This window comes from Antennarius striatus, chromosome 1 (assembly GCF_040054535.1).
Source record: "Antennarius striatus isolate MH-2024 chromosome 1, ASM4005453v1, whole genome shotgun sequence".
Taxonomy (NCBI): domain Eukaryota; kingdom Metazoa; phylum Chordata; class Actinopteri; order Lophiiformes; family Antennariidae; genus Antennarius; species Antennarius striatus.
In genome coordinates this window covers 5,252,883-5,266,209 of record NC_090776.1, presented here as the reverse complement: position 1 = coordinate 5,266,209, position 13,327 = coordinate 5,252,883, and the positions used below count along the sequence as shown (strand labels likewise).

The 13,327-nt window shown below is 44.0% G+C and overlaps 1 protein-coding gene across 3 annotated transcripts in view; it reads right to left on the bottom strand.

Moving 5' to 3' along the window:
• The window catches only part of adamts17 (ADAM metallopeptidase with thrombospondin type 1 motif, 17), a 170,436-nt gene that overhangs the window by 126,591 nt on the left and 30,518 nt on the right, over positions 1 to 13,327 (bottom strand). For all 3 annotated transcript variants that reach the window (XM_068340531.1, XM_068340448.1, XM_068340615.1), the window contains exon 6: positions 3,029 to 3,186. In XM_068340531.1, coding sequence (XP_068196632.1) covers positions 3,029 to 3,186 — 158 coding nt within the window. The remainder of the gene's footprint in view (positions 1 to 3,028; positions 3,187 to 13,327) is intronic.

Genomic DNA, 13,327 nt, shown 5'->3' with positions numbered 1-13,327 from the left:
AGCAGCCAATCCCTAGCTGACTGCTAGCTGTGGTCAGCGTCTGACTGCTACTGACCGGTTGCACTCTGATCACGTCACTGACTGCAAATACAGGAAAGCGAAAGTAGGTTTGACCACAACATGGCGACCATATGAACAGAAATACAGGGCCTGTCCTCTGATCACACAAGTAGAAGTGGTTATTTAAACATATTTTCCAAAACAATTGTAAACAATCATATCACTGGTTTTCCGTTGTCAATAGGCTCCAAAAAAACCCAAAAAAACGGTAGTTTCCCCAGCTACGCTGTAGATGATGTCAGCAATCAATGTCACAGACTTTTTTTGTTGCAAAGCTTTGACAACAAAGCAGGGGCGAGGTTATCGCGGGGCTGAGGTTATCAGAGAGACCCTACAGAATCATGAAAAACATGGACTAATGGGTGACAAACAGCAGTCTTCATCAACTTTGCAGGTTGGAGAAGGGTTAAGGTTAGGGTTAGCCTTGTCGGGACCATTTTCTTCAACTTCCACCAATTTTCAATTGGACTGAGATCTGGACTACTTGTAGGCCATGACATTGACCTTTGGTGTCTTTCTTCAAGGAATGTTTGACAGTTTTTCTCTACAGCAAAAAGCATTATCATCTTGAAAAAAAATTTAATCATCCCCAAACATCTTTCAATTGAAAGAATAAGAAAACTGTCCAAAATGTCACCATAAACGTGTGCATTCACTGAAGATGCAATGGCAGCCATCTTCCTAGTACTTTTATTTGACATGCAATCCTATATCATCAATGACTGTGGAAATTTGTGTTTTCTTCAGGGAGTCATCTTTACGAATCTCATCGGAATGGCACCAGACAAAAGTTCCAGGGTCATCATGTTGCTCAATGCAGAGTCACGGTTCATCTTTAATCTTCATTAGTTGTTTGGGCTTTTGCTTAGCCCATTGTAACCTTGTTTTTTGTTTGTTTGATTGTGTTTTTGTCTGTTTAAGTGTTAACAATCACTTTCATTGACATTTTTTGTGTGAAAATCCCGTTTCCTTTAGGCGGCTTCTTAAAGTTCAGCCATGGACATTGATTCCAGTTTCCTGCCATTTCCTCCCATTTGTTCCTATTTTTTTTATCTGTGCATTTTCTGTTTTCTGTTTTCTGTCTTGATGCGTTGTTGTCTTCTTTATTCTACCATTATGTTTGCATTTTAGACAAAGCTGACTGTGAACAACCAACATGTTTTGCAACACTGTGTGATGATTTACCCTCTTTAAGAAGTTTAATAATTACCTCCTTTGTTTCAATTGACATCTCTCATGTTGGAGCCATAATTCTTGTAAGTCCACTTGGTGCAACAGCTCTCTAAGGTATGATCAGTCCTTTGTAAGTGCAGACCAACGAGCAGATCCAATCTGATGCATGTATTAGTTTTGCGAATGGAAATTTACAGGATTCCATAATTCTGTAAGTCCATAATTTATTCCTCAGAATTTGCTGATACCATACTCTTTTTCCGTCTCCTTGGTCTAAAAAAAGTAAATGTTACTGAATACCATAATTTTTTTCTTGATTTATTTTAACATTTCTTAAAGCCAGAAAGTTGCCATTTGAAATTACTTCAGGTTTGTTTCATGTATGCAAATTTTTTACTACAGAATCAAACAACTAAATGAACATGCTCAACATATGCTGTCATACACAACAAAGTTTGCGTATGTCAGCATGCACCCTTAGGCAAAACCATGTTGATCTGAACAAAGCATCTTGTGGTCAGTCAATAACAAAAATATATATATAGAAGAAGAAGAAGTGTACTTTATTGATCCCTCAAGGGGAAATTACAAAGTCACTCGGTTAGTTTGACAAGTATACAGGGCCCCTGAACACACAAGCACACAGGGGGGCCTGTAAGCATGCAGTTAGTACAATCACATCACTACACACATCAGGGAGGCAGAGTGACAGGCAGCGGCTTCGGAACGCGCCCCAATCTGAGTGGCTTGTAGGGGGGATGGTGCCTTGCTCAAGGGCGCCTCGGCAGTGGCTGGGAGGTGAGCTGACACCTCCCACTGTCAGCTCACACTCCTGGTGGCATCATGGCGGGAGCGGGACTTCATCCGCCGATGGCTGGGGCGAGCCGTCTATGAGGCATCTGCTCTATCACTGAGCCACTGCCGCCCCCAAAATCAATTTGTCCAGAGCATCAGACAAAGTCCGCGGCAGCGAATAAGTTAGTATACCTGAAAGTTTACATAAAGCCCTGAATTTGACTGTTAGCAATTCAATTTCATCATTATTAAACATTAGTCTTGATTTGGGACATACCTTAGAAAGAGTTTACCTTGACATAGTTTTGACTTGGATATACAGTATGATTGAGAAAAAATGGATTGTGGTCCAACTTGACAGTAATCACTACTTGTTTGCATTCTACTTTGATTTGAGGCATAGGTTAGTTTACAACTTCACTTAGATCTTTACTTGGAACACAGCCTGATACTAAATTCAATCAAGGCTTGGAACAAGCCTGGCTTGGATCAAGCCTGGATTTACGTTACAACTTGAAAGTTTTCAGTTGAATTAAAAAAATAGTTTAAGAATATTCAGTTTTGATTTGAATATGAGACCAGTCAATTGTCATTTAAGACATGAATTTGCAATGTATGTTTGATTACAAGTCAGTGAAATTGTCTCAAGATGTCTAAACAAAAAACAATAAATTTAATCAGGACCCAGTTCAGTTGAAAAGTCCTGAGCAAAAACCTTTTCAATCAAGTCAGTCAATGAAAAACTTATACATACCGGTACAGGTGTTTCACTGACTTAATAAAAGGCAGCACTGATTTTATCTACTTAATCATTGCCATCAGCCATACGCTTTTAAAAGTGACATTTTAACCTTTTCTCACTTGCATGAAATGAAATGGGACAAGTTAATTTTATTATTTTTGCAATTTTTGTACTTGAAAATCGAAACTGCAAAGGTGAACAAACCACAAGAGAGTCAAAACAGCAGCTAAAAAAGAATATTACTTCATTCTTACATACCTAGTAATCAGCACTGCAGTGTCGACTGGTAGTTTGATATTCCTTCCAACAGGAATCCTGTTGCTGCCGAGGAAATGTGAAGCCCCAAATTCTTGATACTGCCATTGACAGAAGCTTTCCAAAGACCGTTCTCCATTTTGTCCCACTTTTAGGTTTTCCTAAAGAACAGACATAAAGTAGATTCACTTCATTCTCCCATGCTAGGTTCATATTGTCTATATTAGCTTTGACACTCTAATTCCACATCGTATACTTTTCCTCCTGCCTGTAGTGCTGTTGCATTACTAAGAGTGCCTCAGTTGCTGTGTATCTTTCTCCACTCCTTTTATTATTAAACAAGATTCATTGTTACATCCCACAAAGGGGATGTATTGTTATTATCACTGTGTTCGTCTGTCCGCCCGTCCGCCCATCTGTTAGTCCACCAAATATCTTCGCAACCGTTGCAGATAGAAAGATAAAACAAAAAGCACATTACTTGGGCAGCGGAGGGGTGACAATAAGATGATGACCTTCACCTTGAGAAAAGTATGTCAAGGCCAAATTTCACCTTTTGTACTCCCATGAACCGGATAAAATAGAGCTATGATGGAGAAGGCCAGTGTGAGTAAGACGATAGGTAGTGCTTTGATCTACCTATACTTTGATTTACCCTGCCGTATGATAGTAGGTCAGGGTAAAATTTTGAATTCAGTGGTGTCACAGGATGTTGTAGTCTCTGACTGCATTGGTTATAGTTTCTACCTGCAATCATGTCACACTGTCACTCAAAATACAGATATGCAGACATTTTTGTGACACCTGTTTTTTTCACAGATTGAATGACTTCACTAATTGAACTCCACACTGCTATTTTTTTGAACACGCCCCTTCAATTCATTATTCAATTACACAGACTCAGGAGCATACATATCATGAATGTTGGCTCTGTTGGTTTTCTATGACCCTGCTACAGCAACTGGTAAATTATTTGCCACGCAGTAAAATAATTTCTACCAAAAACAGGTTATTCATGTTGGACTGCTATTATTTTGAACACAACTGTATCTCACACTGCACTGTATGTAGTAACTTGTAGGCACATATAGGGATGTAGGGGTGGGAACAGTGGGCTCCGTTGTGAGGCGGATTGCAGTTCTCTAAGAATGCTGCATCCTCCCCATATACGACCCACTTGTACCCCCCAACTCTCCAATTTTAATGCAATACACACTCACACTTTGGAGGGGGCCCTGAGTTGTCTGGAGGAGTCTGGACAGCGCTGGGCTTCCCTCCAGACTTAATGCACTACATTCCACACAGGGTAGGGAGAATGCTCCCTCGTCAGGGATCGAGGAGACATATTAACAAGGAGGGTAGTGATGACTCCACTTGTGATGGCACTTCTGGTGGGGCTTGGCCCTTTGGGCCTGTGGCTGGGCACTACTGGCTGCTTGGTCTGGGACTGGATGCTTGGTCTGGGCTCAGCTCGGGTGGGGTTATTAGGGTCCTGAGCTTGGTTGCGGGCGTTTGGTGGTTGTTGGTGGTTATTGACGGTTGCGGGTTGGGGTTGCTGGTGGTCGGCCGTGACTGTTGACTAGCCACATGGCATTATTGACCAGGGCGGGTGTTGCGGGGCTGCTGAGGGGTGGGGCCGATGTGTGGGCCATGTGGCCTGGCCCGGGGGTCGGGCTGGGGGGGGCTGCTCAGGGGCGCGGGGAGAATCCGGTTATTGTGCATGGCTAGAAGCTGTAAGGTGCAAAAAGAAGGTGAGGTGGGGGACAAGGCTGCCAGCACCTCCTACCAGACCAGGTGAGGCTCTTCACTAGGGTGTCTTGGCTCTAAGCCAGGGTCTTAGCTCACCATTAATTTGATCCAGTGTCCTTACAGGCACTCTGGCCAAGTGCAGAATATATCCAACGCACCACGCGACCAACCTATCGATCCCTGGTGCGGGTTGATGTCTGCAGCAGCTGCTTAGCATGCTTCTCCTCACTTTTCTTTATAGTAGAAGTCAGAGAGCATTAGCCTGCGGGCTAATCACATTAATCCATTATGTCTGCTGCCCTCGATACTTCCTGCACTCCCTCTTCCATGTTCTTCGCTGATTTTTATTGGAATTATGCCATTGGCCACCCTTGGCCCCACAAGGAAGTGCGTGATGACACAACTGCATGTGACAAGAAGTTACTCGCTGGTATGAGATCCTAACGGACTTTGATATATTAATAATGAACATAAAATAACCATTACATTTAACCAGATTAGATTTTCACCCTGGTTACAAATCAAATTTGATACAAGAATTTCAGAGACCTATTGGATCACCTTGTGGTTAAATTTTCACTCAAAACCCTCTTGTATCCTATCCGAGACTTTATTACCACAACAATTCAAATGCAATGCATCCGAGATGAAGCAAGGTGAAAAGAAAAGAGAAGAAGAGAAAGATATAGTGGCTGACTTTAATAAGAATAATAACCAAATCAGCACATAAGAAGTTCCAATAATAACAAAGGTCAAAAGTAGAAACAACGAACAAAGTGACAACGAAGAAGTAGATGAAGAAAGGCAGAATTTGGCCCCCTAGATGGTCCACTTATATATTTAGGTGAAAACTCAAACCTGTCTTTGATGAAGCCATTAAGGAAAGGATTTTACTTTACACCTAATATATTTTTCAGTTTGTCACTGATGACATGATACTGCTGGTTGCAGATCAAACAAACCTTTTCATTCTATAGAAGGAAGAGAAACCAGTCGACACAGATGTCAAAGAAATTGAGCAGGTTCTTGACATGTACTGTACCCAGGGCTCGAAATTGCGCCCAAATTTTTATCAGTCTTCTTCTTCTTCTTTTCCTTTCGGCTTTTCCCTTCAGGGGTCGCCACAGCGAATCAATTTCCTCCATCTAGCCCTGTCCTTTGAATCCTCTTCTCTCACACCAACTATCTTCATGTCTTCCCTCATTACATCCATAAACCTCCTCTTTGGTCTTCCTCTAGGCCTCCTGCCTGGCAGTTCAAAACTCAGCATCCTTCTACCAATATATTCACTATCTCTCCTCTGGACATGTCCAAACCATCTCAGTCTGGACTCTCTGACTTTATCTCCAAAACCTCTAACATGTGCTGTCCCTCTGATGTACTCATTCCTGATCCTATCCTTCCTGGTCACTCCCAAGAGAACCAAATTTTTATCAGTGCGACTCTTAAATATATTTGGGAGCACTGGTCTGTCAGTCAGTCAGTCATCTTTGGATTACCACCGCTATATCCGCCGCAGCGGGTCATGGGGAGCCGGAGCCTATCTCGGCGGCATACGGTGTGAGGAGGGGGACACTCCGGGCACCACGCCAGTGCACCGTGGAGCCACACACAAAGACATACAACCATGCACACACACGCTCATTCCTACAGGCAATTTGGAACGGCCAATCAACCTGAAGCACATGCTTTTGGAGGTGGGAGGAAGCCGGAGAACCCAGAGAGAACCCACGCAGGCAAAGGGAGAGCATGCAAACTCTGCACAGAGTGTGACTCGAACCCGGGTCCGCCGTGTTATGAGGCGGCAGCGCCAACCGCTGCACCACCGTGCCACCCGGGAGCACTGGTGCGACTAGGGAAAAAATCTGGTGCGCCTTTTTTTTCCTCTTTCGCTCTTTCTCTCACTCCATAGAGCAGGGGTCACCAAATGGCGGACTGCGGTCCGGATCCGGACCACTCCATGATAAATTCACGAAAGTAGATTTTCTTGCCGCATTTTTACTTGCAGTTCGCGGCTACAGACGGCGGGCGCTGCTCCTCCAGTTAATAGGTAATAGCTCTCCTCAGTCCAGCCAATCACATCGTTTGTCTACCCTGCGCTGTCAGTGCACCAGGAAGTGAAACAGCTCGCTACCGCTACCGCTGTGAGTTTACCACTACAGTGGAGCACAGAAGAAGGGAGACAGCATAGCTCCAAACGAAGGGAGGTTAAAGAGGAAAACCACTGGTTAATAATGAGTGGATGAAATCTATGTTAATTCCTCCGTCAGGCAGTTCAAAACCATTTTACCTCATATGGTCTGAACATGTAGCATGAATTAAAAGTGGTAACATGAAGCGCCACTATGAAACAAAGCACAGATCTTTTGCGCAGAATTATCCCTTGAAGTCCGAGCTGAGGGCAAAATGACCGAGAAAAATGCAAATGAATGTTCATTAAAGGCATGGTGGAGTTTGGGGCAACATAAAACATCTTTGAGTGATGCTTCAGTCCAGGTACCGGGCTGGCCTGACAGCGCGCCACAATGCGCTATTTAAGCCACACCCAGGTAGTGCCTCGGTTTGGCCCCTGACCCGGAGGCGGACCAACGCAGTATCCTCAGGTGAGCGTCCCTCATAGAGTTTTGTTTGGATGTGGGGAAAACATGTAGGCGCGAGTGTGCACCCTCGAACGCACTACCACGACAGTTTGTTTGATGCGGACACATGAGTGTGGACCTGCTGGAGAATGTGCGCGAAACAGTCTGAGCAGGACCGCGCTCCTACGGTCCTGCCAGGAAACAATGAGAGCGCAGCTACGGCTGCTCTCCTAGGCGAGGGAGAGAGGCACGCAGAACGGAGATGGACGGAGCGGTTTCTATCGCTCCGTCACTGCCTTGCTTTTGGGTAGGTGCTCCTAAAGTCTTTGCTGGTGTTACTAACTTCTAAATTTGGGAGCACCAGTGCTACCAAGAAAAAAAAGTTAATTTCGAGCCCCGACTATACCTAATCACAGGTTTGATTCAGATGCCCAATGTAAGACCCCATTGGGAAATAGAAACCAACTACCCCAAAATTGCAGATGCAATGCAACATGATCAATATGGGAAATTTCTGCCACTGCTGCACTTTTAAGACAACCTCCATGTGTCTGAAGATGCAAAGAATAATAAGTTGTGGAAAAGGAACCCATGGCTCAAGTAGCTATGAGAACATTGCTTTCATATCCCTCTTGAACATCATGCGGTGAACTTCTACATGCCAGCAAAACTACAAATGGAGATTCACACTGTGGGAACATGCAGGACGGAGTGGTTTGCTTTATGATGTTGTTTTTCAAGGAGCAGCAGATCCAGACAAGGAAAGATTTGAGGTTGTTGTGAATGGAGATCTTGTTCAGAGTTTAGGGCGTGAAGCGGGGGAAACTCAGGGTACGATGCCAGTGCACCGCTTAGCAACATAGAAATCACACACTATGGGCAATGTGGAACAGCCAATTAACCTGAAGCACATGTTTTTTGGAGGTGGGAGGAAGCCTGAGAATCCGGAGAGAACCCAGGCAGACACGGAGATAACATGCAAAGTCCGCACAGAGCGGAACTCAAACCCGGAACCGCCCTGCTGTGCGGCGACAGCGATACCCACTGCGCCACTGTGCCGCCTATTACTTTATTTTATTTTATTTTATTTTATTTTATCTAACTTTTAATTAAAACATGCAAAAGTTCCATTGAGTTTGAACAACTCTCCTGGCCAAGATAGACAGAAAAGACATAAAGACAAGACAAAACCACAAAGTACACCATAAATGACATACTACCCACATTAGAGTGTACTAGGTGACAGACAGGTAACTAAAATGGACAGACTACTAAAAAGGCATAGGGTTAAAAACAGTGGGACTTTTCTGTCAAGCTTGATTTTTGAAGTTTTTTGAAGGTTTTAAGAGGTGGAACTGATTCTAAACTTAATGTGGCTTGACGTGCATTCCAAACAATTTGTTCATATGATTAATAGGCTGTTTTACTAATAATTTAGTTAGTTAGTTAGTTAGTTAGTTAGTTAGTTAGTTAGTTATTCATTTATTTCAGGCAAAGCAAGGAAAAAACAAAAAAGACCAAAAAAAACACACAAAAAAACCAAAGAACAAAATAATTAAATAAGCAAATAAATAAGCAAAGATCATAACTCAACAATAAAATTCTGCCTTCGGAGTGGGACGAAGAAAATGTATGCAATCCCACCCCAGTTCCTGATTCAGAGAACAACACACTGAGCTTCATTGCTACTTCTTCTAAGGACAACCACACAATAATTGCATCATGATGGCATCACCATGGGCAACAATAATTATCACATTGCAATAGCAATTCCACACAACAATGTAAGGGAGGCACTATATACCAACAATGGTGATGTACAATATACTAACAACGGTAATGGACAAGTGCCAACAGTGATTGACAAATACTAACAATGGTAAAGAACACTGAGCACATGTTAACAAAACAGAACAGCAGTTTGACTTAAAGACCCTCATCTCTATATTTTGACAAGACATGATGTTTATATAACAGTTTGAATTGTTGAGTACTTTGGCACTGCTTGTGTTGTGAGTCCAGGTTGTTCCATAGTTTCACTCCGCACACAGGCACACAAAAACGTTTATGCATGGTTAGAGCTCTCGACAATGAAAAATATCCAAAACCTCTCAAGTTATGAGTCCTGACTGGAGTTGTTAAAAAACGTTGGAGGTTTGGTGGTAATAATTTGTTGAATGCTTTATATAAAACTATTGATGTATTATTTTGTAAAAGATCGTGAAATTTTAGCAACTTTAACTGCGTAAACAGGTTATGAGTATGTTCGAGAAAACCAACCTTGTGACTGATCCGCACTGCTCTTTTATGTAATTTGATCAGAGGATTTATTGTGTTCTGATAAGTATTTCCCCAAACGTCAACACAATATGTAATGTATGGGAGGACCGAGGTGTAATATAAAGTACGGAGTGTATTTCCATCAAGGTATAGTTTTGCTTTATTTATAATTAAGAGGGTTTGGGAGATTTTTGTCTTTATGTGTCTGACATGGGGTTTCCATGACAATTTACTATCAGTTACAACTCCTAAAAAATTATTTTCCCTTACAATTTCAATTTGAGCGCCATCGACACTTATTTTCTGTTCAGACATTATATTGCGATTTCCAAACATCGTTACCTTGGTTTTATTTATATTCAAAGATAATTTATTTGTGTCCATCCATTCTTTTATTATGTTTAGTTCCCTGTTTACTGTGTTTACAAGCTCAAAATAATCATCACTACTGTAAAATACATTTCTGTCATCTGCAAACAGTGTGAGTTTCAGTACTTTGGTTGTGTTAAATATATCATTTATGTACAGATTAAACAGTTTTTTTTTTCTTTTTACAGACATTCATTTTTCCTTTGGTAATGCAAGGGCTTTTGTGAAGTTTTTTCCTTCACAACATATTCTTTCACAGGGCAGTGATTATTATACATGGAAGTGAAGATGTCTAAAAAAGTACAGTAAGTATCAGAATCAGAGAATCAGAGTCTTTATTTGTCATACTGACACAAGTTTACATATGACAGTACAGAATATGTCTCTGAAGGTCCTAGTAAGCCCGGTTGATAAATAAGATAAATAAGATAAGTTAAGAAAAGATAGGTTAAAAATGTAAAGGTAAATAGGAGAACAGAGAAAAGTTAAGGATTGTAAAGTGTAAATTGAAAAGTGTAAATTGAAAAGTGTCTGAACAGCAAAATCTATTTACAGTGTAGCAGCTAAGTATGTGGGTGCTCCATCTATTGCACCTGATGAAGCACCATATTGCACCAGATCCCCGTGTGTCTGTGGTGACACTCGGGGCGTCGTGAGGGTGACTACAGAGCACCACAGGAGTTCAGCTGTCTAACAGCCTCTGGGAAGAAGCTGTTCCTCAGCCTGGTGGTCCTGCTCCGGATGCTCCGTAGTCTCCTGCCTGAGGGGAGGGGTTGGAACAGACTGTGTGCTGGGTGGGTGGGGTCTCTCATGATGTGGGTGGCCCTCCTTCTACACCTACTTGTGTAGATTTCTGTGGTGGTAGGTAGGCCACCCCCTACAGTCCTCTGTGCAGCCTTCACAACCCTCTGCAGAGCTCTCCTGTCAGCTGCAGAGCAGCTGCGGTGCCACACGGTGATGCTGGTGGTGAGGATGTTCTCCACCGCACCCTTGTAGAAGGCCTTCAGGACGGCACTCCCCAGTCCAGCACGCCTCAGCTTCCTAAGGAAGTAGAGCCGCTGGTGGGCCTTCCTGAGCAGGTAGGAGGTGTTACAGCTCCAGGTGAGGTCCTCAGTGAGTGGAACCCCCAAGTACCTGTAGCTGGAGACCACCTCCACAGCTACTCCTCCGATGTGCAGGGGGGGAGGGGAGTGTATCTTCCTCCTGAAGTCCACCACCATCTCCTTGGTCTTCCCTACGTTGATGCAGAGGTTGTTGTATCTGCACCAGTGCACCAGGTGCTCCACTTCCTCTCTGTATTTGGACTCATCATTGTTGTGGATACTATATGACAGCTCGGGTGTTTTGCTGAACAGTCATATGTCAGTAGGGTGAACAGGAGGGGGCTGAGCACTCAACCCTGTGGGGAGCCAGTGCTAAGGGTGATGGGGGAGGAAACCGTGTTGTTGACCCTGACAGTCTGTGATCTGTCTGCCAGGAAGTCCAGGACCCAGTTCCCTGTGGTGGCAGACAGTCCCAGCTCTAACAGTTTCTGCACCAGGGTCTGGGGATGATGGTATTGAATGCGGAGGTGAAATCCAAGAAGAGCAGGTGGATGTAGGAGTCCTTGCTCTCCAGGTGGGTGAGGGATGTGTGGACCACAGAGGAGATGGCGTCATCGGTGGAGCGGTTCCTCCTGTAGGCATATTGGTGGGGGTCCACCGTAATGTCTATGGAGTCCTTTATGTGTGCCATGACCAGCTTCTCAAAGCACTTCATGACTATCGGGGTGAGGGCCACCGGCCGATAGTCATTCAGCTCCTTCACCGAGTGGCGTTTGGGGACTGGGACGATGGTGGCAGACTTCAGGCAGCTGGGGACGGTTGCTAGCTGCAGTGAGGTGTTGAAGATGTCTGTTAGCACCTCTGCTAGCTGGTGGGAACAGTCCTTTAGCACTCTCCCTGGGACACCGTCGGGGCCTGCAGCCTTGCGAGGGTTAATCCTTTGCAGGTTCCTCCTCACATCCTCTGTGGTCACACTGAGGGGCCTGTCGTCGGGGGGGGGTGTGTTAGTTTGGTGCTTGGGGGGGTGTTGGGGTCCTCAAAGCGTGCATAAATTTATTGAGGGCATCTGCTAGGGAGGGGTCTGTTGGGCCCTGTGCATTCCTGGTGTTAAGGTTAGTGATGCATTTGATGCCCTTCCACATGCTCCATGGGTCCCCTGAGGTCAGGTGACCAAGGATCTTTTGAGCATAAGTGGATTTGGCCTCCTTTATGCCCTTAACCAGAGCCCTCCTCGCTGCCCTTAGTGCCCCTGCCTCCCCCGCCCTGAAAGCAGCATCCCTGGCCTTTAGCATAGCTCTCCCCTCTTCATTCAGCCAGGGCTTCTGGTTCGGGTAGACGGTGATCGTTTTGGTGTTGGTCACATCGTCCGCACACTTGGAGATGAACCCGAGGACAGAGGAAGTGCATTCCTCCAGGTTCACCTCTCCCCCCTGTGTGGCTGCCTCCCTGAACTTCTGCCAGTCTGTTTGTTGGAAGCAGTCCTGGAGCACCGGGGCCTCGTCCTGGGGCCACACAGTGACAGCTTTCCTCGTGGGTTTGAGGGATTTCACCAGGGGATGATATGCTGGGGCCATCAGGATGGAGATGTGATCTGATAGGCCGAGGTATGGTCGGGGGAGGGACCTGTATGCGCCGCGTAGGTTAGTGTACACACAGTCCAGCGTGTTGTCCCCACGTGTGGGGATGGTGACGTGTTGGTAAAAACTGGGAAGTGTAAAGTATTGTCCACATTAGGGTCACTGCACACTGAAGTCCAATCCTGGAGCACCAAACTATTGTTTAGGGCTTGGATAGTTTCATCAGTTAATATTCGTTTAGAGATTTTTGCCGTAGTGTCTTTAGTTTTCTTGAAATTACCATCATAAACAGTAAAAACAGGTAAGTGGTCAGTTATGTCACATATAAATAGGCCACTAGTGATTTGATTTCCCATAATATTAGTAAAGATGTTATCAATGATTGTGGCACTATGTGACGTTATTCTGCTCAGTTTTGTTATAGTTGGATACAGAGACAAGCTGTACATTGTGTCAGTGAAGCCATCAACAGTTTTGTGCTTGGTTGGATTCAACAGATCAATGTTAAAATCACCAAAGATAAAAATGTTTTTTTGCTAGACAGTTGAAAACAGTTTACCACAACAACTCATGATATTTGTTTTTTGTCATTTAGAATTCCCACTGTTAAACATTCAAATAATCCCTCCACAGCTGTTGTCATATTAGTTAAAACTTTGAATTTAACAGATTTATGAATGTATAAAGCAACCCCCCCTCCTGTTT